The sequence below is a fragment of the Colletotrichum costaricense genome (genome assembly GCF_030867565.1).
Source record: "Colletotrichum costaricense strain IMI 309622 chromosome Unknown Scaffold_16.1, whole genome shotgun sequence".
Taxonomy (NCBI): Eukaryota; Fungi; Ascomycota; class Sordariomycetes; order Glomerellales; family Glomerellaceae; genus Colletotrichum; species Colletotrichum costaricense.
In genome coordinates, this window is record NW_026848245.1 from 623,182 (window position 1) to 647,778 (window position 24,597).

At 50.9% G+C, this 24,597-nt stretch overlaps 10 protein-coding genes across 10 annotated transcripts; 4 read left to right on the plus strand and 6 right to left on the minus strand.

Annotated features, from left to right (window-relative positions):
- Positions 1–486: 486 nt before the first annotated feature.
- On the minus strand, positions 487–2,499 carry CCOS01_13001 (uncharacterized protein; the record flags this gene model as incomplete). The annotated part of the gene is made up of 5 exons (XM_060461148.1): positions 487–1,163; positions 1,214–1,726; positions 1,790–1,841; positions 1,904–2,089; positions 2,143–2,499. 5 exons carry the CDS (start codon positions 2,497–2,499, stop codon positions 487–489), a joined length of 1,785 nt encoding a protein of 594 aa, XP_060308350.1.
- A 1,203-nt stretch (positions 2,500–3,702) lies between these two features.
- CCOS01_13002 (uncharacterized protein) lies at positions 3,703–6,553 on the minus strand (the record flags this gene model as incomplete). Its single annotated transcript, XM_060461149.1, has 2 exons — positions 3,703–5,877; positions 6,158–6,553. 2 exons carry the CDS (start codon positions 6,551–6,553, stop codon positions 3,703–3,705), a joined length of 2,571 nt encoding a protein of 856 aa, XP_060308351.1.
- Positions 6,554–8,594: 2,041 nt separating this feature from the next.
- CCOS01_13003 (uncharacterized protein) lies at positions 8,595–9,795 on the plus strand (the record flags this gene model as incomplete). The annotated part of the gene is made up of 2 exons (XM_060461150.1): positions 8,595–9,012; positions 9,083–9,795. The coding sequence occupies 2 exons, from the start codon at positions 8,595–8,597 to the stop codon at positions 9,793–9,795; spliced, it is 1,131 nt and encodes a 376-aa protein (XP_060308352.1).
- Positions 9,796–10,445: 650 nt separating this feature from the next.
- On the minus strand, positions 10,446–11,646 carry CCOS01_13004 (longiborneol synthase; the record flags this gene model as incomplete). The annotated part of the gene is made up of 3 exons (XM_060461151.1): positions 10,446–10,764; positions 10,813–11,285; positions 11,338–11,646. 3 exons carry the CDS (start codon positions 11,644–11,646, stop codon positions 10,446–10,448), a joined length of 1,101 nt encoding a protein of 366 aa, XP_060308353.1.
- A 1,894-nt stretch (positions 11,647–13,540) lies between these two features.
- Positions 13,541–13,987, plus strand: CCOS01_13005 (uncharacterized protein; the record flags this gene model as incomplete). Its single annotated transcript, XM_060461152.1, has 1 exon — positions 13,541–13,987. A coding segment is annotated over one exon (447 nt), but the record flags the coding sequence as incomplete, so codon positions are not given.
- A 434-nt stretch (positions 13,988–14,421) lies between these two features.
- Positions 14,422–15,075, plus strand: CCOS01_13006 (uncharacterized protein; the record flags this gene model as incomplete). The annotated part of the gene is made up of 2 exons (XM_060461153.1): positions 14,422–14,543; positions 14,679–15,075. The coding sequence occupies 2 exons, from the start codon at positions 14,422–14,424 to the stop codon at positions 15,073–15,075; spliced, it is 519 nt and encodes a 172-aa protein (XP_060308355.1).
- Positions 15,076–15,385: 310 nt separating this feature from the next.
- Positions 15,386–18,155, plus strand: CCOS01_13007 (uncharacterized protein; the record flags this gene model as incomplete). The annotated part of the gene is made up of 4 exons (XM_060461154.1): positions 15,386–15,394; positions 16,566–17,141; positions 17,226–17,363; positions 17,418–18,155. 4 exons carry the CDS (start codon positions 15,386–15,388, stop codon positions 18,153–18,155), a joined length of 1,461 nt encoding a protein of 486 aa, XP_060308356.1.
- A 215-nt stretch (positions 18,156–18,370) lies between these two features.
- CCOS01_13008 (uncharacterized protein) lies at positions 18,371–19,061 on the minus strand (the record flags this gene model as incomplete). The annotated part of the gene is made up of 2 exons (XM_060461155.1): positions 18,371–18,659; positions 18,868–19,061. The coding sequence occupies 2 exons, from the start codon at positions 19,059–19,061 to the stop codon at positions 18,371–18,373; spliced, it is 483 nt and encodes a 160-aa protein (XP_060308357.1).
- Positions 19,062–19,507: 446 nt separating this feature from the next.
- On the minus strand, positions 19,508–21,865 carry CCOS01_13009 (uncharacterized protein; the record flags this gene model as incomplete). Its single annotated transcript, XM_060461156.1, has 3 exons — positions 19,508–20,203; positions 20,706–21,595; positions 21,718–21,865. The coding sequence occupies 3 exons, from the start codon at positions 21,863–21,865 to the stop codon at positions 19,508–19,510; spliced, it is 1,734 nt and encodes a 577-aa protein (XP_060308358.1).
- A 905-nt stretch (positions 21,866–22,770) lies between these two features.
- CCOS01_13010 (beta-lactamase) lies at positions 22,771–24,080 on the minus strand (the record flags this gene model as incomplete). Its single annotated transcript, XM_060461157.1, has 3 exons — positions 22,771–23,031; positions 23,085–23,902; positions 23,987–24,080. The coding sequence occupies 3 exons, from the start codon at positions 24,078–24,080 to the stop codon at positions 22,771–22,773; spliced, it is 1,173 nt and encodes a 390-aa protein (XP_060308359.1).
- Positions 24,081–24,597: the final 517 nt, after the last annotated feature.

The following is a 24,597-nucleotide window of genomic DNA, read 5'->3' on the forward strand; positions in this document are numbered from 1 at the left end:
GCGCTGGATCGCAAGGTCTGGGGAACCGGTCGTCTGCGTGTCAACGTTGCTCGCGGTCTGCCCGACAAGCTCAAGGATCGTACGACGCCCTCGGATGTGCAAAATGAGAAGGAAAATGGTGAGCGCTCGGCTTGGCGGAAGCCCAGATATGAGAATTCGACTCGCGACAACAGCGCGAGATCTTCTCAACCACTTAGATCAGCAGCATCGGGAAATTGGCGACAAAAGGAGCCTTCGACCTGAGGACAATTTGTGGTGCGATGGAAAAGTTGTTGGTCGTGGATTATGGAAAGTTTAGGCTGCATGCCGGATGAGTCTACGGCAGGCTGGGCAGATTCGTGAGAATTTGCACAGCCACCGCAGGCACACTCCGGAATACGGCAGGTCTTATAAGACCTCGGAAGCTAGTTCTCGGCCGCCCGAAATGGTCACCGCACTTTACATTAAATACCGAAATCCGAAAAGGTTGACACTTGTACATTTCTTTTAGACAGGAACTGCAGGCTCTGCCTTCTTTCTGTGACCGTCAGGTCCCTGCTTAATCGACTTCCATTGGAAGAACAAACAGCAGATGAAGGCACAAGCAGCACAAGCCAGGGTGATGTAGAATGTGTCTCGGAGACCCTCCATATACGCCTGGAGGATAATGTCAAACGCATCTAGTCGACCTATTCTGCGGAGTACATCCTTGACCTCCGAGGCACCACTGTTGATGAAGATGGTAGGGTCAATTCCGATGCTGTTGGCCTTAATAGTGTCAATGAGGCCGTTCTGGAAGACAGTTTGGGCAACAGCAATAAAGAGAGCCCCCCCGAGAGCTTGGAAGAACTGGACCGCGGCAGTACCGACAGGAACCCATTCCTGTGGTAGTACAGTCTGCACGATCAAGACACCCACTTGAAAACCGGCGCCGAGTCCAAGGCCCGCGATGACCTGGTAGCCGAGCCACTCTTTCGGGGGCGAAACCATGTTGAGGACAGTGAGCATGCCACTACCAACAGTAAATAGAATCATGCAAGGGATGATGACAAAATTATAGTAGCCGACAACAGTAATAACGCCCCCCGAAACGATGGCGCTGAGAACGGTTGAGAGTAAGAGAGGTAGGATCTTGATTCCAGCCTGGACAGCGCTCACACCCTGAATGGCCTGGAAGTAGAGAGCTAGGCTGTGTTAGCAGAGCGCTCCAGGAAAGGAGCGACAGGAAACTTACAGAGGTAGTAGATAAGGGGAAAAAAGCCGGCGCCAAAGAACATCGCGAAGAGCATTGCCGATAAGATGTTGCGGTTCTTAAACAAACGTGGAGGCAGAGTTCCTTGGTCACTTTTCCAGAACTGAATGCCAATGAAGATGGCGATCATGGCACCGAAGCCACAGAAGAGACCGATGATGCGCGAGTTGTTCCAGGGATAATCGGCGCCCCCCCACTGCAGGGCAAGAAGCAGACAGATAATGGCGGGGATGAAGATGGCGGCACCAGCAAGATCAAGTTGCCGGACACGTTTCGTGAAGGGCGTGTTTCGGGACTCGGCCGAGTTATGATTAACATGGACGAAGAAGAAGACGATTAGCATGGCGAGGCCGCCGATAGGGAGGTTGATGTAAAAACACCATCGCCAGGTAGCATGGTCGGTGAAGGCACCTCCAAGAAGAGGCCCTGCAACGGACGCGATTCCCCACATGCCACCGACGAGACCAAAGGCAAGGGGACGCTTCTCCAGGGGCACTACGGGAATGTTAGTGGGGGCTCATGTTGGTGATGTAGGCCGCGGTGTTTGAGGTGACATACTGATTAGGGAGATAATGACAATTGATCCAGAGAAAAGACCCGCGGTTCCGATCTGAGAAGGTCAATCAGTATGAGCACAATAAATGGTCCATTGGATTAAGAAGGATAGCATACTCCAGCAATGGCACGACCGACAATGAAGACAACTGAGGATGGCGCAACGGCAGAGATCAAACTGCCAATCTCAAAGACGAAAACGGCTGTAAGGTAGGCAATCTTCACATTGAAGAGCTTGTAGACAGCTCCGTACATGGGCTGGAGAGCTGTGGTGGTGAGCAAGTAAGAGGAGCCATACCAACCCTGAGACCTATTAACGAATTTCTCTGCTGGAAGGTTTCCAATAAATAGCTCACAATATCCTTGACACTTTGGAATTGTGCCGTAATTGCACCCAGCGCAGGAGCAATGATAGTCTGATCTAGAGCAACAAGGAAGATGGCAAGGCACAGTGAAGAGATAATCAGAGCCACCTTGGCGGTCGAAGGGTACTCGGGCTGGTCGTTGTTGGCCTGATCAACACTAGAGGCAGAGCCTCCAGCGGTGAAGCCGGCGCGCTGCTCGACGTTGGCGTTGGCCTCGGCCTCGAGCTTGGCTCCGGCGGAGAGATTGACAATATTGGTGCCGACTTCAGTCTTGCCATCGGACGAGAGACGTTTCTTGTCGAGGACGGCGGCTGTGGTCGCTGCAGCGGGAGTGGTGGTTGTGAACATTGTGGAATTTCTAGTCAATCAATTCTTCGGTCTGACGTAGAATTCTTTTGTTTTGGAAAGGGGGGGGGGGGGGGAACTATGCGTGTTATCACAAGCTCGTCCTCTCTATATCTGTCTCTCCTTGTCTGGAGCTGGATCTTGGCGCCGTAGGCGAGTTTGATGTCTTCTCGAGGGAGTATTTGGTCCTAGGTTGATTACCTCAAGAAGTTTCAAAGAACAACGGAAACAAGGAACGAAAAGAAAAGAGGGACGGATCACAGGATTGTTGAAACAAGTACGTTAATCCCGAGGTTGAGACGTAGGCTCGTTGCATTGAGAGAGAAAGAGGAAGAAGAGAGGAGGCTAGTGGACAAACTAATTAGGGATTATTGCTGCAGTGCGTAGGGTATTCCTCTAAAGATGAGCGGCGGCTGATTCGAATGACATGTTACGAGGAAGGGTAACAACTTGATCGCATCCTTGCCTGTTGTGTAGTATCTTGACGGAGTAACGCACTAATCCCTCGAGGATCTACATAGCAGTACGTGGGGGGTTAGACTGGTCTGCCGTTGAGTTTTGACTATGAATCCTAGTCCATGCCGCTGAGGGCTGCGGGTCGATCCGTTGGATGTACTGGTTATTTTTCGAAAAATGTTTTTAAAGTTATGGATAGTTATTTCATATCTTTTAGACCTGGTCAATAGCCTCACACTCCTGCCATAATCCCCTTGTTGACTTAGTTAGTACAACTTCCCCAAGCCGGCTTCTTCCGGATCAGTAAACTAAACTAAGGAGAAGCGCTCCAACCGGCTGCTCTTCCCCTTCTCCCTTTACGCTTTCTATCTTCCCTCTTTCCAATGTCTTTTCCTGGTCCCCGGCACTTAACTTTGTTGAACCATTTTGAAACCACACCCGCACCCTTCTCGGCATGGTGTAGCTTTTGTCTAGTGTAGAGTTCACGAGGCAATGGTTATCTTATAATGTTGACGAAGGGGCTGGCTGGTTTACCGGTCGGGACCTTAGGCTTTAATGTCGGGTCTCAATGGCTAGACTGATCATCCATTGATCTCCCTACAACTGTAACACGATGAAGTTGTCTCAAAATTAGCTAAAGGGACCAAAGTGACTCCATGCTCGTGGTACTATTCTGGGCTCGTGCAATGTGATGCCCCTCTTGTGTCGGCACGTCGAAGGGCTTCATTCAAGGTAACCCGCCTGCTAAAGCTAACCTACAAACCTACAATACCTAGTGAACTCGCCATCTGCCAGCAGCGCATCAAGTTCTTCTGGCAGCGTGCCAATGACAAGCTCAATCCCACCGTCCTCGCGCAGTGGATGTATAACCAACATGCGGAATGCCGCGTTGATAGCATCCATTTGCACGCGCATTGCAGATGGCACGCCGCCATCATCCAGGAACTCGTCTCCGAAAGAGATAGCACTCGTCTGGAAAAGCATCAAATTATTAACGGCGGTGTGCATCCCCTCCATCTCCATGCATGCAGTAGTCACTTTGGTGTAGTCAGGCACTGACTGCAGCAGCGTGAATGCATCATGGACTAATGAAGGCGTGATGTGGACAGCAGCAGCGCGGAGCACCTGTGAAATCTGCGCCACTGTTGTTTCTGTGCCGCAGAGCGTCGCCACCGGCATGCTCGGCCGGTTGATGACGACGAGGTTGCCCATATACGACTCTGGCAGCAGCTTTGAGAAATAAGGCCTGGCATCGATAGGCAACTCAACGATGGCCATCTCATCCGTTTCAAAGGTCTCGTCGCGCAGCTGTATCGCTACATGGCGACGCGCTTTGACGGCCGCTCGCCAAACGAATGCTTGGATCATGTCGCTGTCCGAGATGAGGCCCCCGGCTGCGGGGTCAGCCAGAACGTCTTGCCGGAGCTGCTCAATCATTTCGGTCGGAATGATAAAGGTGGATGAAGCCAAGTGCCGGCCGTTGGGAAGGGGTTTCGGCGGCCATTGAAAATTCCGGGGGAAGAACGGAGCCGGAGGGAGCGACGACTCGGTGACGAGGTTCTGAATCTCGGTCACACACTCCGACCCTGTCTCGGCCGGATCCGGGATGTCGATGAAACCCCATACGTTCTTGTCTACTTGGCCTGCCGGTTTCGCATACCCCTCCATCTCGTATAGAATTTGCAGAAGATTACGGTTCAAACTCTCTTTGTCCAGCCAGGCGCACGTCGCCGAGGCATCGCCTTGCACATAACGACAGCATTCACCCCAGATACGCATCACCATAATTGTGCCCGTGCCGTCGAAGCATTGGTGGTGCATGTTGATGGCTAGGATACAGCCACCAGTGATAAAATTGGCCTGCGCGACGAACAAGTCGGCCGGCAGCGGCGGCAGCAACGGGCTTGAAAGTACGACATCATCTGCAAAGCCTGAAGACGCGAAGCCACCGGCACGAAGCTCCGCAAAGGACGGGAGCACCGCCGAAAGGTCTCGGTAACGCAGTTGTCGTGGCCTGGATGACTCGGTGCTGCGGTTCGCCGTCGCCGTACAAGGCACCGGGGGAATCGAAATGCGCATGTCACCCTTCTTGTACCCTATCTCGTCCTCCGAACAGGGCATCAGCTTACCCTCGAGCTCGGGAATGAGTGTCATGGCCCGACGCAGCCCTGCCTGTAATCGTACAAACACGTCTTCAAAACGGGCGCCCTTGCGGAGCTGGTAGAAAAACTTCATGCCCAGATATATGTTGGGGCTCATCTGGTCGAAAGGGCTAACCTTTTGTGAGAGACGCATGCGGTGCAGATTGATCATGCGGTACATCTCGGCGACGTTGTCTGCAACCGTTCCATTCGAAGCTGATCTGTCAATCGCCTTCCTATGCATGTCGGCCACCAGCTGAGCCAACGTCGCTGAGAACTGGCGGAGTGTAGGGCTGCCGTAGAGATGCCTTGGGGCCAACAGGTCACGAAGCCCGGTGGCTACGCGAAGAGTCTTGATAGCACGAAAAACGAGCAGCGAGTCGAAGCCCATGGCGAAGAGGTCATCGTCGGGTGTGGCCTTCTTAACAGCAGGTGAGAGACTGCCTAAGACGTGACGGATGGCATCGGTGATGGAAACAATAGAACTGGTGTCGATAGCTAAGAACTCGGTGTCTTGGTCCGACCGCGAGCTATAGAAGCGCTCGATGTAATCAGCATACGCCTCGAGCGTGGCCCGTCGCTTCACCGTTCCCTTATCAGTGCGGGAAAAAGGCGTATCTAATTCAGCGAAAGCGACGTAATCACTTTGCACCTGATTTTTGTGCAACGACAATGCGTTGGCGCGTTCAATTGTAGCCCAGATACTATCCCATACCACGTTGGTCTTGGAAGTTGGGTTTTCAAGCTCAATTAGAAGACCTGCCTGAGGCTTCCCTGCTCCGATCTATGAACGTTAGCTAGGTTCGATCAACATGTAGGACGGAATGACTTGCCATCAGACAACCCTTAATATCAGGATGCGTGGTGACCAAAGCCTCTGTTTCCAACGGTGAGATCTTATAGCCATTAGACAACACAACGATGTCGTCATTGCGCCCTTTGTAAGCCCATAGATTCGGCTTAGTAGGGTGTTTGGTGTATAGATCTTTGAAGTTGACACTCCTTTCATTCGGGAAAGTATGAAAGATACCTTGGAATAGGGGCCAGTGGTCGTTGCGATGTACCCAATGTTCATAGACGCCTGACTCTACTTCCTTGAACTCGAACCCGGAGAATGGGTGAAAGGCAAAATAATACCAGTCTTGTTTTTCTACCCATAGATTCCCCATAAACAGGCCTTCTGTAGTACCGGTCAGGTTTAGAACTCGGACGACATCGTTTACTTTTGATCCGATGAGAGGGCTGACTGGGCCACCGGAAGCGCAGATGAATTTGGATTGCTTGAGCTTGACCAAGACATCGGGCGTTTCACCAAGCTCATCGACTAATGACGGGACCATGCTCCAAATATCGATCTCTGCATGGTCTGCAAGTGATTCTATAAGGTGCATGTTAGGCACTACACCTTTAGGGCCCATGATACAGTGTAGACCGAAGAGAGACGGCAGGAGGATGTTCATGATGATACCGGCGCCCTGTGAATGTGATCTCGGTTAGAAGGGGGCCTTTGGTTGTACAGCGGGGCAGAAATACGTGACTCATTGGAAACGATGAGTATATTCTATCCCCATCGATCCAATTGTTTGTCCATGGTGACAGCCCGTCATCTCCTTCGACATGTGGGAGTAGTCGCACAGCATCCATTGTACCGATCAGGCCGTGCGACCACGCGATCGGCTTTGGAAGGCCAGTCGATCCGGAGGTATGAAGTAAACAAAACGGGTTTTGAGAAGCTTCGTCAAAAGTCTTAGTGTATGGGTACGATTCAGTCGTCTCTGCATTGAGCAGTTCGTCCAATTCTGGTAAATGGAACACCTTCATACTGCGCTTCTGCAGAATGTCATCCACCAGAGGGCATGAATACCCGCATGGGTTGACCCAAACGCTGCATTTTGCAGCTTCAAGCACTGCAAGTGCGCCTTCGGTGCTATTTTTGGGGGACAGAAATAGGGCCTCCATTGAACGCATTAGAAACGTGCGGCTAGGTTTGAATAGCTTGGGGTATTTCACTCACAGTGCAGCCGACCTTGACACATGCATACGTCAACAGAACGTGCCGGAGGTCATCTTCTGGAGTCAGTAAAGCAAAAATCCTGCCAGCAATTGGTTTTTTCACTTACGAGGTCCAATGTAAGCCGCTGCCCGGACAACCCTTTTTTCACCAACTTGACTATGCAACCACCAAGCGGTCTTGTCAACTGCCTTTGCAAAAGCTCGAGCAGATATGTGTTGGAACCCATGAGAGATATTCGAGGAATTTGCCACCGAGTATATAATGCGGTGAGGTTCGAAAGAAGCCAAACTGTCTAATATCTGGGGAATCAACCGCCGACCATATTGCTCTGGGACAGTCATTGTTGCAAGGTGTCAGTACACTATTTGAAGAGATGCTGAACTGGAACTGTCAAGAACGAGACCTGACGAAAAGGTGCTGAGAGTAGGATAGTAGAAGAGGAGCAACTTTCGTAGGGGATAACGAGGTCTCGGGTATCCATTTGACGCCCATATGCCTCTTAGCACGAACAAAAGGCGTGAAAAGACAGCCAGATTTATTGGTTACTTAGCATGATAACTTTGGGCTCAGCACGTTTGGTGATTCGCCGCGAATCCCTGCTATCTCCTGAAAGATTGAAAATGCCAAAAGATGCGGTACTGGGCGTTAAATGAACGGCAGGCGCGCATGGGCCGGACTAACGCCTCATATGCTGCCGATGAGCTTGAAAGGCCAAACTTTCAATTTGAGTTCGAAGCGGCAACCTCGTATCGGGAACACCCAATAGCGATAATAGAATGTGAGGCGAGACGAGGACGGCTGCACACACATCACCATCGTTAGTCTATGCTACTTACGAAGAATACAACCTTCTTTTCGTCTGTGAACCGAGAACTGTGCCGATCCTCGAAGGGCAGCATATGTAGATATCACCCCTGGCATTTTGGACGCCCGTTTCGATCAGCAGGGGTGCGAGCCTTCGTCCTTTCGTATCAGTCGAGCACTGCATGAGCTAGCAAAAGTAGCAAGTCCAAAACCTAGGTGCAGAGAATTGGACTCATGCCCTACCTTTTCTTACCTGGATGTACATTCACTTCAAGATAGTTGCTCGGAAGATGTGGGAAGTCCCACTGCAGGTCTAGACGCGTGGATGAGAATTGGGCCTCGCGGAGGACTGCCGGAGCTTTCAACTTCGTGCCGCGGTTCCTGTGATTTTGGCCGCACCTCTGAACGTAACCAGTTCCGTGTGTATTCGCGACACAATTTGAGCAGGACATCAGTAACCAACGACTTTGGAGCTCTCTTCCACATGTCCGCATACCTTCTTCAGATAGCCCATTATAGATCAGTGGCAGCAAATGACTTTTGGCCGACTTGTCGAGAATCAACTGCACTTGTGTGGCTGAGCATGTATTTAAAACCCTGTGCTATTCTCTCAGTCTTACATCACCCGGTCAATTTCTTCTGGATCATTCAATTTTCCCTGCACACAATCTGCCACTCAATCCATGGATTCCAACTTGAGAAGCTCGCTACATGGCAAAGATTTCGCTCACGCCACTGATGCGGTTCAGAAGATGATATGGAAGACGGATAAGGGGGATGAGACGTCTGCCAGGATCCTTGCCATCATTTTCGAGTATGCTCTCGACAAGATTGACAATTTCAAGTACCGGCATGCTGCCGGTATGACCAAGTTCTTGTCCGTCATCAACGGGTTCGTCACAGCAGATAAGCCGATTGATATGTGTCTCCCGGCATTTCCGTTCAAGTCGGCCAATAAAGCGTACAAAGTCCTCGGCTTCCTGCCAGACAAGGCTGAGGAGCTAGCCCTCCAGCGGCTTAACACCATTTGTCTACGAATCCGAGATATATATAGTCCAGGTGCCAGGATCACTATTATTTCAGACGGTCTAGTCTACAACGGTGAGTCACCCCATCTTATATACTGGCTTTGCTAAGATGCCCTTGATTGCAGACTTACTATGTATCCCAGATCGCGATACGTGGGCCTACGGCGAGGCTCTACGGGCTATGGCTGTCAAGAAAGGCTTTGGCCGGATTAACTTCTCCTGCCTCAAAGAGCTACTTCAATTTCCCCTTCCTGAGCAGATGAGCGAGATTGTCTACGTTGCCAATGCGACCAACCTTCGCCGGTATCTTTTAAATAGATATGGCAAAGAGGACCTTGACATCGACTACGAGATTGCCACACAGCCTGATACCCTGATGACCTATTGTGGGTACAGGAGGTTTCTTGAATCGGACTTGCAACACATCTTCCCAACCGGCAAGAATAGGTCTCACAACAGCTTTAAGCGAGAAATCAAGTTCCTCGCTAAGGAAATGATGATCCGCGGATATGTGCGTTCTCTACTGTTTGGGGCTGTGAAAGCCGCCTTGTTAGCGTACCGTACCTCTGATGCAGAACAGGCTTTCGCTGGCGCTATCAAGGCTGCTTTCCCCAACCATCTCCGCCTGTCTATCCATCATTCCACAGGCGAGAATAAGGTGTCTTTGAGTTTGCTACACACCGAGACGGGCTATACGACGCCGTGGCACTGCTGCGTGGCGCTCATGGCGAGTGGAGAGTGGCTGAGCGCCCCTATTGGCACGTTCAAAGATGATCCACGGTTTGATGTTGTTTATGAGGATGAACGGCCTAGCTATTTCCGTGAGAAGCTGAGTCGGAACGAGGATAGAAAGTAAGAAGAGGAGAGCAGTACTTGATGAAGCCACTCAGCCGAACATAACTCTGACTGACCTGCAGAGCTATGTGTTCCAGCCTGTGGAGGTCCAGCAGGATGATGAGTGTCTTTGCTCAATTGACGTTGCTTTGTGTATTTGCACTCATTTAGCGCCTCCCAACCTGTACGCATGCAGTGAGCCCAGACATCTCAGCTCTCCGGAGAGCTCAGGAAAGCATCATGCAGGCCCCTTCCATGGTTGGAATCACTGGAAAGGTTATATATACGCTCAGCTAAAGGCTTGTTCGGTTTGATCCTCGGCAAGGCGCCGAAAACTAGGACAGAGCAAGTGTCAGGTGCCGCCTAGGGAGGGTGGGCCTCCGGGGCAGCTCCGGGGGAGCGCCGGGGGAAGCGGCGAGGTCCACTCGGGACAGAATATCAATTCCGTGGCGAAGCATTTCACAAAGCTGGAGTCTCCACACCGTAGAAAAGGGGGTAGATTCGAATGATAGTCATGATTTGCCTCTAGCTTTGTAGAAGTTGTTATCTCGAATACTCTGTCCGAACCCAGTTCTCTGACATCAGGCCCACTATCAATTTGTCACGGTCAAAACACATCGTTACTGACGCGGTTTCGCTACGACTCAGAAAATTTCTCGGATTACGACGTACTCATTCCTTTCGGCTCATTTGCTCAAACAATTGGCCGATTCTATGTTCGAATGGAGCAAGTGGGTGCTCCTCGCCGATTCCTAGATCGGTCAACTTGTATCGGGGGTTGGTCGTATGCATCGCCATATAGCCCCTAACACTATCGTTCCAGGACTGTTCGTATATGCCCCTTCCCTTGAGGATCTTCTCAACCCGCCTTGCTGATGCTATTGACTCTCGGTTTACTTCCGCTACCACAGTCATCACTGGCTTGCCAGTACACGTGGCGCGGTTATGAACATAGTTTCTCGTGTCTCCGCTTAGCTCTTCCTTGTAGAAACTGGAGAACGTCAGCAGCTTGCTCGGACTAATAGCGCACCTTACTTACGACAAGACGTCGTTAGATATATTAATAAAATTAGCCATGTCTGGGATTGCCTCTAGAAAGGCTCCCACATCCGGGTATAGCGCTTTGGGATAGCAGAACACAGCATAGGCCTGGTCCATGCCCGACATGTCTCGATAAAAGTCTGGGAACTTTTGCCCTGCCGGCGTGACAGACATGTGTTGGAAGCCGCTGTGTCGTTCCAATAAATTACTCGTCAGGAATTTGAGCACCGAGATCTGGAGCATGTTCGCTAAGACGGTGTCGAAGTGGTCGCGGGCTTCGCGAAGAAGTCCGGCAATTCCCTCAAGTAAGTAGTTTGGCTGGGGCTCGCCTCGGAACAATCTTTCATGAAAAAGGAGCGCCTCCTCCACCATCTGGTTGTTTTGCCCTACGATATCGTCGTACTGAACGACAAGCCAGGTGAAGAGTCCGACGTATCCCTGGACTTCAACCGGATGCCTGGGATGGGCGAGCTGACTGATGTTAGAATCACATTGCAAAGAATAACACTGGAACTCAACAAACCAATCCTTCAGCATAACCCAGACGAAACCCCTTCGCAGAGATGTGAGTATCAAGAGGAACTCCAATCTTCACAGCCCTATTGTACATGTACGCCAAGAGTACCTCAACAGCTTCACCTTCCAGCTGTGGGGCACCCGGATAGTTTAACTGTTCTAGCATTTGAGAACAAATGGGGGCAACAAGGGCAGCCAAGCGCTTTGGCTGGTCAGCGAGGTCATCTTCTTGTCTGACATGTTTTTGGAAGACCCTATTCAAGGGACTGGAGAGCTGTCGCCACATGGCCCGGGCACCGGCCTGTGTACAAGACATTATGAATGATCGGTAGTTGACCTTATGGATGAGAGTGATGTGAGAAAGAGAGAGAGAAGTGGGGAGTTAGAGCTAGTTCGTCTATAAGAAGAGCGTTGATCTGTGTGACATTGATGTTGTTTGACAGAGGAATGTTGGCTTCATATGAGAAAGCCGATGTAGATGCTAACGGGCACTTCTATCTATTTCAATATGCTGGAAACCTTGTCGATGGACGTCTTAGCATGTCTACATATCGTGCAACTTCTGCTCAAGATCCCGCCCCTCTAAGGTAGGTCAGGGAGGTTTAGCGGTTCCTCGTTTCCTGATATTGTCTGGTCTAGCGACAATCGCGAAACCTTTCCAATTCGGTATGGCAATGCCGCCTAGTCACACATAGTCACCCTGCACCTGCGTGTTCTAACATGGTCTAAGTCAAGGAAAGCAGTGACTTCACCTCCGGTTAAGTCACCTAGCTGCACCTGTAGAAGCAATCATCCAGACCTAGCATGTGACAAAAATGGAGCAAAAGATACTTAAATGATGTTTCGATCATTTGAAATTTGGAAATAAAACTGTTAATAATTGCAGCTATTCTCTATAGTTAGATGTAATAACATTTGATAGCCGCGATTTTGTTGATTCTGGTGAAGAAATGGGGATGGGGGGGAGGGGGCATCTAACCCCCTGGACCGTAATTGCATGGCCTGACTATTCCTTTCAAAAAAGCTATCATGCCTTCATTGATGACGGAGCGAAACGTAGCTTTTCATCGACAGATGCAGTCACGGAACTAGATTCTGCATTACTCCTCTAGCAAACCATTAAAGTTGCATTGGAGCACCCTGTCTTCAACACGCCACGATTAGGGTTCTGGGGTCGCAGTGTATAGGACCTTGAAGGGGCAAGATGAGGATCCATCGGCATGTTACAGAAAGTAGACGCCGTAGTCAACAGCCCACGCGTGCAGATAACCGACATATACGAGTAGTTACCGCGATAGCGTAATTGGGCGAGTCTTCGTCATAGATAGTAGAGTTTCTCACTTTTGTATAGAGTTACTTCTGATGTCGACAGGATCATCGTCAACGCCCGCTCAGTTACTATCACGACGTACGTCTTGCTAGCCCCGAAGCATGTTCGTGCCGTCTTTTATCTGACTATCTCGCAGCGCTATTAGCATATACCAATTAGATGGCCTTATAGAGTACCATAGCTTCCGTCTCGCCTAACTCTTCTTAATGTTTCGGAGGCGCTCTACGGTATCCACGATCTCCTCAGAATAGAAAAAGGGCCCACCGCGGGATTTCAGTAACCACGTCAGCAACAAGGTACATCATTGCTGGCCCGCGAAAAAATCGCGGTCGAATTGAGTTTGTGCGAGGTTCGTTCTCACGCCCGTGAACGCACTGGCGGAGTTCAATGTTCACGTTGTGGTATCTGGCTAGGCTGAAGATGCCATCCATGCGATATTATGCGTCACTATACGAAATAATCTTGGGCCGACTCGCTCGGCTCTCGTTTAGCTCTTCTCAATCACGAGGAAGTGTGTTGCGCCGGGGAAGCGCTCCGGCATATTATCTACCGCCCTTATTCCGTCCGGGGTGTGCCAAATCATAAGTGGTACAACAAATCACAACATCGGCAGCCCTAGGCTTGTAAGGCCCGCTGAGGCTACCAGGCTCGCACTAGGTAGCAGAACAAATAGCGCCAGTTTTAGTAACAGATGTAGGCGGCACAGGCCAGTCTTCTATGATTTGAATAGCTCGCTAGCCACCATTACAAAGCGGCCGCCGTCACCAAGGTTAGAACTATTAAGTCTGGCGTTAGCGGGGTTCCTAAGCCTGAATAAACGGGCGCTTCTACCAAAATAGGCTAGGAAGAAAGCCAGTACTCTCTAACGGGCGTAAAGGGCGGCGGCGACAAGTTCGAAAACGTCATCTACCGAATTACCGGCTCATCAGACCCCTCGAAGTCTCTTGACGGGCTGCTGAATGCACTTCAAAGACGCGATGTCAAATTATGGGTCTTGCATGTAGGCACAAACAATCTGCACCCCAGGCGCGGAATGAGAGAATCTGACTTGGATCTACTTCGGTTGATTGTGGAGGCTCTGCTCAAAATGAATGGCAAAGTACTTCTCATTGGGCTCTTCAGGAGGAAGGATATCAGGGAAGAGCTGATTGTGAAAGCGAAGGAGAGCTATGTTGAGCTTATTCGACAATTTCAAGAGAATGAAGTTAACCAAATAGAGTTCTTAGAGCCACCCTTGGTTGATATGGAGGAGTGTCTGGTAGACCATGTTCATCTGATCGAGAGGGGGTATCAAGTCTGGGCCGAAGTTCTGTCCAAAGCAGTCTAGAACGCCATGCAATGATGAGCTTCGGACTGCAAATTTTTGATCAACTACGCCATTGCAGGCGTGACAATACTGTTTCTGGCAAAATATCTGTACCATTGGCTTTCGTAGAACCGTGAGTAGCATTAGGCTGGGGACCAAAGAGGTTCTTGAATATGAACACTTTTGAAAAGATCCACCTTTTCGACCATGATATCGAACCAGTCTTCCTATGGAGCTTCGGAGATAGTTGCACAATTGAGGGTAAGACCAGAGCCTTTCCTCCTGCATTTTCTGTCCTCCAGCACTGCGAAACCCTATCAAGTTTGTTTCTCGTTGCCTGAGACAATTGAACACTAGACACTTCAGATCGTTTCATGGACGGATTCATGAATACTCGCATCAAGTTCAGAAACAATAACATCATATTAAAGACGTCGCTCAGCATATCCAAGCCAATGTTGTGTCTCAGGAAGACCTTTGCAAGATCTGAACACGATGACTCAATGAATAAGAAGATGCCAACCACCTACGACATCAAGATAGCAGTAGCAGCTTATAGCATCCAGCGTCGCGTGCTGTAAACGCTCCATCGCACGCTCTTGGCTGAGCTTAGACAAGCTCACGACACCGAACTCGAGACTTTCCAACATGATCTCAAAGATGATCTCCGGCTCCAAGCAGCCATATCACACACTACACGCAATTTATTCAGCAAACTTTCATCAACCAGCAGCAGTGAGGAGTCTGTCACACCAGACGAGCGAAATCTCCCCGCCAGCGGACGCATTCGCCGGCGAATGGAGGTTACCAAGGTCCAGCTACTTCAAGCCGAAGAGAGAAAAGCGGCAGGAAAACGTCTCAAGGATGAAATTCATGGACTAAGGAAAGAACACGGAGATATAGTCATTCCGGAGAGAAATGGGGGTATTACAGAAGCCGACTGTCTCAGCGAGATTAACACGATTCTGTTTGACTGGGGTCTCACCAATGTCAAGTCCGAGGGAGGAACTCATCCATGGGACGACGACTTGGAGAGTATGGTCTCACATTACGTTCAGCGCAAACAAGAGGAGAGGAAACGGCGTCGAGAGGATCGTTCGGTGTCTTAGACCGAACCCGGAAGTCTATCGGCAAGCACTCGGCCGAGAAAGCTCTACACCACACCGGAGCTGACAGTAGCATTAATGACAGTACGTCTGAATCAATTACATGAGATGTTGTCATCAATGATCTCGCCTTTACGAATCCTGATGCCTTATCGAACCAAGGGTCGTCCCAAGCCATGCCTGAATCGTGTGCCATCTCGAACGCGTGAAGTCGGAATAAGCGTTCATCTCAGAGCTCTTCTGACACGTCTCAGTCATTGCCATCTTTAACCGGACTCTTAACATCTGGCTTGCCAAGTGAATGGTTCCCAAAATGTCTGATGTGCGTGTTCCAAGAGTGTGGGTGACCTTGAGGACGTCAGCCAGGGTGTGCTTGATCCACTCGAAAGGACGGTCTTGACCTGAGCGAGATACTCAACGGCCATCGTGCAGTCAGTGAATGAACTTATTCAGAGTTTCGGGACGAATGCTATTTCTGGCAGGCCGAGGCTACAAATCCCTTGATATTCAGGGGCCCGAGGCTTGACCCGATCTGTCCAATCTTTCCGGACGAGAGAGCTTGGGTGCCAAGGGATTCCTCAGCAACCACCTAACCTGGCATCCCTTCACTACGTAATTCACTATGTGAGAGTCTTGTAGGCGTGGAGCAGCCCTCTGGTCCCATGGTCTCATCAACAATGGGAAGTCCCACGCGTTGTAAAAGCTTGAATGAACCTCAGGAACCTGTGCAATACCATCCCTCGGACAGGAATCCCGCCATTGACTGTCCGGAAGACAATGGTTTAGGTTTCGGCGCTTTGACCACGTCATCAAACACGATTCAGTCCTGTTGCAAAGCTTCCGGGTTCGATGGGCGCCAGCTGGGATACGTTCAAGGCGTGAGAAATTCCCAAATGACTCGACGCCACCACCATCACCTCCGTTTGCCTGGCTAACGCTGTCGTCACTGTCCAGCCACCCAGTCTCCCAGTTACGGATTCCCTCCTTCGTTGCGTGTTGGAGCCATTTGCTGAAAGTTAAAATCCTCGAGAGGTGGCCCCCGCACGCCCGGTGCCTCGGATCAGGGAACAGCTAGCCTCGATAGACGCCAGGCCGCGCCCTAATTAGCTGTCTCTCCTTTATGCTCAGCCAACGACCAGCAAGCGATCGCCTGTTCAAAAAGGTGAACGAAGCCGCATGCCCGAAGGACCGAAGAAGCCGTCGCCGTCGTCGGTATCCCACGAGCTCCCACTCATCAAACAATGTCAGATTGAGCTCACTGCAGAGCTGGCTTAACGTTCCATCTTTTCGCAGAAGTGGTGGGGGGGTCGGGATCACACCAGGGATTCATCGCCCACAGAGGACCGGAGCCGACGGATACGATGGGATGTCGCCCGTCAGCGAGCTGCTTCGCCTGCAAGGCGCGCAAAGTCAAAGTACTCAGACTCCGAACGCCTACTGCCGACTCTTGAGCCGGTTCTTTGAAGTGAATTGAATCTAACGCGAGCTGCCAGTGCGATCTCCGAAAGCCCTCATGTAACCGCTGTACGAGTCTCGGGAGGGCGTGTCCGGGTTACGCGGATCCGTGGGCCGTTGTGCATCGCCAGCAGAACGCATCGGCGGCTCACCAGGTCCAGGTTAGGGTCGCCAAACGACTGAAGGAAAGAGGCGCATTTGACCCAGCGTCATCAATTCTGGAAGTCGACGAAGAGGGAACCTCCCCGGACTCAGTAGAGGAAGAGGAAATTCAGAGGAGGCTGCGGACCGTACCGAAAGCCTTTCAAGTCGATTCCGAGCTCATCTCACTTAACCACTTTTACTCCAACTATGCATCCGGAGGCGAGGTCGCTTTATTCAACCTCTTCCCCAGCATGAAGTTGTCGGCTGCCTCATCGCCTGTTTTGCAGGAGGCTCTCAAAGCCACGGCATTAGCCAGCTCCTCTTTACAGATGTGCCAGGCAGGCTTGATGGCTCAAGCGCGGCAACACTATGGCAAGGCGATTAGCAAGATTGGCGGCGCACTGAAAGATAACTCGACAGCACAAGACGACTCGGTTGTTGTCGCATTACTCACTCTCGGCCTCTTCGAGGTAAGTAAACTGAGGGAGGCTGGTGAAGGAGACGTACACGGATGAGGATGAATCTTTCGACGTGAGACCCTAACATACTTCAAGGCAATAGTACCGGATACATCACCAAGGAAGATAACATCGCATTGTCGAGGTTCTCTCGCACTCTTGAGGTATCGAGCAGAACAGGGTGTTGCCACATCACTCGATAAGGGCCTACTTGCGTTTGTGGTTCACCTGGGGGTAAGTATTCTTGTAATGACAAGCTAGTCACGGCCGGTCACTAATCTACCTCAGATGCTCGAAATATTCATCGGCCAGGAAGGTCGATCACCAGTTCTAGTCGGCTTGAAACAAGCAGCATGGGCGAAAGACGGCATGGTTGAACCGCTGCTCGTTCGAGCTATCGACTACAAACACATGATCCAGCACGTGCTATCATCGGCAGATATCGAACGAGCATCCGTCAGCCACGTAACAGAGATCTTCCAGATAGGTATCGACATCATACGCGACATAGAAGCAGCCGCGAACTACAGAATCTTATCCCCTGGGCCCCGGAATAAACCCGGACCTGACGGCGCTGTCGACGAAGACTTGAACTCTTTCAACCACTTGTTGGGCCGTAAATCGGACGCAAGCGATGCGATAGCGAAAGGTCTTTACCTCACCATCAGACTACACCTCATCGAGTACATTCTAAGCTTATCAATTGCTCTTGGAGAACCGACGCGTGAAGAGTTGAAGACGCTCGTCAACCTCCCTCATGGACTGACGGCGATGGAGCAAGTTTGCGAGCAAATCCGTATTGTATTCGGATTCGATGGCAGAGATTCAGCCTGTACCATACAGGGCGTTGGATTCAATGCTTGGTGTATGTTCTGGCCTATGATAGCCGTGCTCAAGTCGGCTTTTGCCGACAAAGAGACGAAGATGTGGATCATGGACAAGTGTATGGCGGTAAGCCAGGCGTCAGGCTTTGGGATGGCGATGTACCAACAGGGTTGGTTCGAAACAGATGGTGCCAAGGATTAGACGGCCATCGCAGAGTAGGAGTTGGTGTTATGATTCCCATCGAAACGGCGTTGGAGTCTGTATGTATGGAGACCACATCATCCACGCACCTAGGCATCTCAACTATTACACGTGCGGGAGCTTGATTGAACGAAGAAAACACGAGTACACAATAATGAGCAACGACGTTTTCCACATACGTTCTATACACCCTTGGACACTACATAACGCCCACTCTACACGCCGTACACGATTTCGGGAGGTCTCTTATAAACGATGTACCACAGATGAGCGATCCTCTGAAAGGTAGATGGACCAACTTCACTCACTACCAGCCTCATCCAACCGACGTTCTCCCCGGTGCATCCCTCGAAGGCTGGGAAGCTGAAGTGTTCTTCGTTGACACGTATATTCTCTCCGTGGTAGTCCTCCAGACGCGCGTGATGCCAGTCGGCGTTCACCAGGTTGATGTGTCCACGGACGTAGAGGTTGGCTTCGGCCGGCGGCAGCTCCTTGTACACGACGCTGCGCAATGATAAGTCGTCAACTTGCACCAAATATTCATTATGCATCGTTATGTCGGAACTGCTCTCTAAGCTGGAAGAGCTGGACTCTCAGGGCGCTTTCTCTGATGAAGTCCCTGCCTGTGCTGGTTGCTTTGCCCATTCGCAGAAATGAGAGCGCAACGTAGCCGTGGAAGCGCCATCAAATCGTTTTTTTGTCCTCTAAGAACGTCCACTTCATCTTGTCAAGAATTCCCGGATACTCGTAGTACTCGCTGCCCTGTCGGGATGTACCGTTGATGATGTCCTTGAAGCGAGCCCAAGCGTCATCATCGTTGTATGTACACCTGTAGAACACCCAGCCCCATTTGTCAAAGTCCTGGGTCTCGTCCCTTAGTAGCTCAGACTCGTAGATTATGTCCATCCTGGGCTTAGTACCTTTTGCGTCGTTTGCTGCGTAGCGGTAGCCGCCAAGGGCTGGCGAGAGACGACGAACAGGTAGAAATCGTCGATGCGAATGAAACACTCTATTGAGCGAGCGAGCTGTGATCGTACATTGGCAGCATAGAGTATTCAGATTTAGAAAGAGCCTGGAAAGAAAGCTCATCTTGCGAGCGTCTTCATGAGCATGAGGAAGTTGAGAATGAGATTGAGGTGTATTGTCAGGTTCTCCCCCCTCGACCTAATCCCCTTGAGACGTAGGGAAGCGGCGTTTGAATGAACTCGTCGCCTTGGCGCCGACCCCTGTCATTTGTGGACCGTTCTTTGAAGATGGTTCTGCTACCGGAGCGTGCTCATCGCTACCTAGTACACAAGACTGCATGACGTTGCGATTGTTGTAAGGAATTCGCGAAGCTGTTCACAGCTTTCTTACCAGTACACTTTCCCGGGCGGGCGTTGGTAGAAAACATACCAAGTGCTGGCATCGCCGCCGATACTGCCAAGCCATACCTCATACCAGTCGGAACCCATCGTCTCAGTAGACACCTTCATCCATCCGACGTTCTCCTCTCCGCACCCCTCGATAGGCTCATGAGCGGTCTCGAAATCATCGATCTCGTCTTGCTCTGTATGTCGTAGCACTCCGGCCCATTCTCTTATCGGTTTCCAGTAGGCGTCGATGAAGTTGATGTGGCTCTCACAGTCAAGATCGTAGTCAGGCGGTTGAGGCGCCTCGAACACGATACTCCGGAGGGACTCCAGGTCTACCTGGAAGAAGTACACATATCGAGGGACGCCACAACCTTGTATCCAATATCCTAGGTCTCCGCTCACATCTTGTGTTCTTGGGTTCTCCGATTGAAATGCGTCCAGGGACCAAGTGCGAAAATGCGATCGGAGCTGATGCTTTGAGGCCCCATCAAACAAGAATTTATCGTCAAAAAAAGTCAACTCCAGGTTCTTTGCAATGCCTGGCGCATCCGAGTCTGCGATGTTGCGGCGCGTACGGTAGGTGATGATCTCTTTGCAACGTTCCCAGGCTTCATCGTCACCATATGTGGTGCGGTATATCACCCAGCCCCATTTGTCAATGCCGCAATTGCGCAGATGGCTCGCTATTGTTTCCTGGGAGGTTGGCAATACCCTGGCAGTCGAGGACTCGGAGAATCCCCGCCGCTGTGGTGCTCTTGATGGATCGGCATGGGCAGCAATGCCGTCTTTGAAGATAGTTCTGATTCTTTGCTGACCTCGATGCTGGAGCGAGGAATACTGATAACACTGGCGACTGGTCCCCCACCTCCCGAAGTTGAGTCGAACCAAGGACTGCATAGAGGATTACAGGGGATTATGAACATGTAGTTTGCAAGATGGCTCTAGCGCGTAGTGCATCGGGCGGAGTGAGCTCAATGCCGCCCGGCCTTCGCGTCACCGGCTTGCCGGATCATCTGCAAGCGCCTCGTGGAAAGTCAAGGATTGGTCGGACGCCTTGTCTCATTACACCTGATTGTAACTACTGCCAATGGCGCGGCCAACTCACAGGCACCTGGATCAAAAGAGTCAATCAATCGTGGAACATGGCGCTGATGTAGTTATGGCCATGGGAGCAATTTGGTCTTCATATTCTCACCCTCATCCTCTTTTCGCCTCGTTTTGCCCTCCAGTAATTAGACGACCTGATGATCTCCTCGCAGCCTTCAAGGATCCACCGCCACTTCTCGACAAAGTCCTCCGTGACCTCCCAGCTATTGGGATCCCATGGTTCTCCCCACAGAATCATACCTCCTTTTCCAGATGGCGCATCTCCGTCGCCTACCATGTCTAGACACAGCGCCTCGTCGTCCCAGTCATCCCCAGCCTTGATCAAGTTATCCCGCATCCTCGGTAGGGGCAAAAAGTCAAGCCAGGGGTGGTGTATAGTTGTCAGCTGCGTCTCCGTCGGCTTCAAAAAGTACGGGACATTCCAAGCGGTGTTGGCATTGTACATAGGGTCGCTTCCAAAGGGAGACACGCAGTCATCGTCGCAGATCATGGGCATAGTGATACCCAACGTTCTCATGTTCTCCATCAAGCCGCGGAACAAATTGAATTGCACAAGCGGTATTAGTGAATCCGACATTGGATCCGGGTTCGGACTCCTTCTACTCTCATGCGCGTGCTGTAGGAACAGCTGATATATGTCGTCCAAGTCCTCGTCTCGAATGTCTGCAATTTGTCGTTGCCGTCCGATGTACTTCAAGGCCATCAGCGTCGTATACTTGGCGCTTCTCTGCGAGCTCGTTTTCGACTTGCATAGGCCCTGCCGAGACATTCCCACCGTCACGTAGGTCGTCGTGCCATTATCATTGGCCAAGGAGGCGGCTGGTAATGCTGCTGCCCACTTCGAGCTTGCTACGATGGAGGATGGCGGCGACAGGCTGCTGCTGGACGAGGGAAGGGACGAGGGTTTCCTTTCGTCCGTACCGGACTGTCGGGTCGTCGCCTGGCGCTGTTGTTGCTTCTCAGCTTTTCTTCGTTGTCCTGTCGCGAAAGTAGACGAGTAAGCACATGTCACTGGACGAGATGTGGTCGAAAATTCCATCAAATGATGGGCAATCAAAGGCGGGCGTAAGCAGGTTGCATGAGGTGGGTGCGCGGCTTACTCCACGTTCGCTGATTGAGCCTGTTCTGGATCTTCCGTCTCTCCGCAGGGCTCGTCTTGCCCTTCCAGTTGTCCTCGCTAGACACCACTGTTCGTATTGCAGGCTGAACTAGGCTTGAGATATGTGGCAATGTCGTCGTTTCGGCCATTTTGATCTACTTCAAGTGCTTCTGGCTGTGATGTTCCTTTCGTGATGGAGAATTTCTGACGGAATGGGCAGAGAAGGGACACACTGAAGGGAGGGCAAGCGTGGAGCGTCTGCGGGGACCTAGGTTCTGGCGCTAGCTCCCGAACAAAGGGAACATCTTTGGGGTATAGGCATAAATCTAAGGAAGATCGGGACTAGTTCGAGTCGGGTGAAAAGTGCTGCTGCTCGTACTAGTGACGTCAAATTGAGTATGGTTCTTGAGGATTATTGCACCCAGCAATGTTCTCCCGGGACATGACTCGCCAAATTTGGCCCGTTCTTCATTTTGTATGAATGTGGGAGGTTTATACAGATGCTAACAAAGGATGACATCCAATCTGTGTCTGCATTCTGTTACAATGAGCATGGGCATGCACAATATCTTTGCAATATGGCGGACTATCCCCGTTGCTGACTTGAGAGCATCTCACTGCGAAATATGTGTATTAGTGATCATTCGATTAGTGTGACGAGTACACCTGGAATCATGGTCTTTTGTGTGATAGCGGTTCCTCCTCGACTCACCCGGTGGTCTTGGTTCAGAAGCTAGAGCAGAAAGAGTCAGTATGGGAAACAAGAAGGCTGCATCCTGTGCTTTCTTTTGCTTCCTTGGGATGTGTCTTTCATCCGAGTCTTAACCAATAAAGGCCAATTCGAGGAACACTAGCTGATCTGCGGTGATGCCAACAAGGGTCTTCTGATGGCGCTAACGAGCAGCTGAATCCAGGGGTTGAAATGAACGGCGCGCCGATCTTTCCGCACTCTCAGAGAAAATTACTGCATAATTTCAATACGCTGCACAAGATCTTGATAAATGTACATCGTGGCTGCCTGGAGGATCTGAACGCAACGAAATGGTATTGACCCTTATTTTCCGCTGAAAACATCCTCGAGAAACCCTTGTATCAACTCTGTGCTTTTGGCGTCATCGGGCGGCATGATAGCGCTCGCGTAGAAGCCACCTATTCCCTTCTCGCGGTTCACAAACCAGACCAGGTTCGGAATTCCTGTCATGACGAGTGTCCCGCCGGGCAGGATCCTAGTGTCATCCTTGATGAAGTAAGCTCCTGGAGCTTGACCAACCTTTGAAGGATCATACTCCTCTCCAGTCAGCCGGCCGTACATCATCTTGAAATTTGTTAGTATCTCATCTCGACGTGATGATTTCATGGCAGACTTACTGCACCATAAGCGAGCATCCCAGCGGATGACGAGTCGGCGCTGAACTGTGGCGAGAACAACTCCTTCAAAGACTCTTCGCCGAGAATCATCGGCTTAGTTTGAAGAAGGTCAGTTGTCAACTTGGTGATGTCCGGTACACTCGAGACGAGGCCCATAGCTCCACTGTCGTCCTCCGTGACAGCGGGGTAAGGGCCTTCCATGGGCACGAGTGTGCCATCCGAGATTCTCGTACTCGTCTCAACCAGTCTCTCCTTGATTGTAGAATCTCTGTCAGGATGGAATGTTGTACTGGTCATTTCCAGAGGCTCGAAGATGTTGGTCTTCATGTATTCGCCGAGCTTCATCTTGTTCAGTCTCTCGACTAGGATCCCGGCCCACTCGACGCCTCCTCCATAAGCCCAACCATGGCCTGGCTCGAAGAGGAGAGGGATGGTGTATGCCTTCTTTGAGTCCCCCGAAAAGGTTTGCGGATGTTCTCCACGAGACATCCGCCAGGCCTGAAGCCTCGGATCAAAAACGTCCACACCAATGCCACTAGTATGAGAAAGCAGATGGCGAAGAGTGATCTTCTCCTTGTGTGGGTGAAGTGTCACGTTGCCCGCTTGATCATGGCCAAGGACTTGAAAGTCTTCGAGTTCAGGAAGAACATCGTAAACCTCGTCGTCTAGTTTGATCTGGCCTCGCTCCACGCACTGCAAAGCAGCAATCGCTGTAATTGTTTTCGTGATCGAATAGATCCAGAATACACTATCCTTTCCGATTTTGTCGGACTTGATGGTGCTGCTTCGGCCAAAATACTCCTCGATGAGTTGATGCCCTTAGCGAATGTTAGCAATCTCCTCACATCGATTGGTCCTGAAAGCCTGGACTCTGGAAACCACCATATCGCACGAAGACTCACCTGATGAATCGGTCGCGAACACGGCCAGGCCAGTGACACCATCAGCATCCGGACGCGTTTCTGCTACAGCCTGATTTTGAAAAGATGTCGACATTTTTGTTGATAGGCTCCTCTGATGTGCTGCCGCAATGGTTCACGTTTCAACCTCACACGAGGATTTCATTCGACCCCTTAAGTGAAGCCAAGGCGATCACTGACGTTCTCTCTGCCGATGAGCATCGGCCAGCTAGGAGTCTTTAGCTGATACAGTAACATCCTGGACTCATGCGTCACATTTCTTCCTTGTCGTTGTTGGCAGAAATCCAAAGCAACACAGTCGCACGGGCCGGAAGACCGGAAGCTGGCAACACTGGTTTCCGGCCGAAATCCGAACCATGAATGACCCATGTTTCGGCATGATTCATCGACACCAACATGAGTGCCTAGGCAACCAGACGGAAAGCATCTCATCATAAGGTAGTATTAAGCAGTGGTTATGGGTTTCGGACGTTTGTCTCTTTGAACGCCGTGCAACTTCCGGCTGCGAACGTGGTCCGACTCGAAGCAGTGCTGAATGCCCCGGCCCACTCAAGATCTGACGACCAGTAATTTAGGCGAAGGTTGAAAGCGCC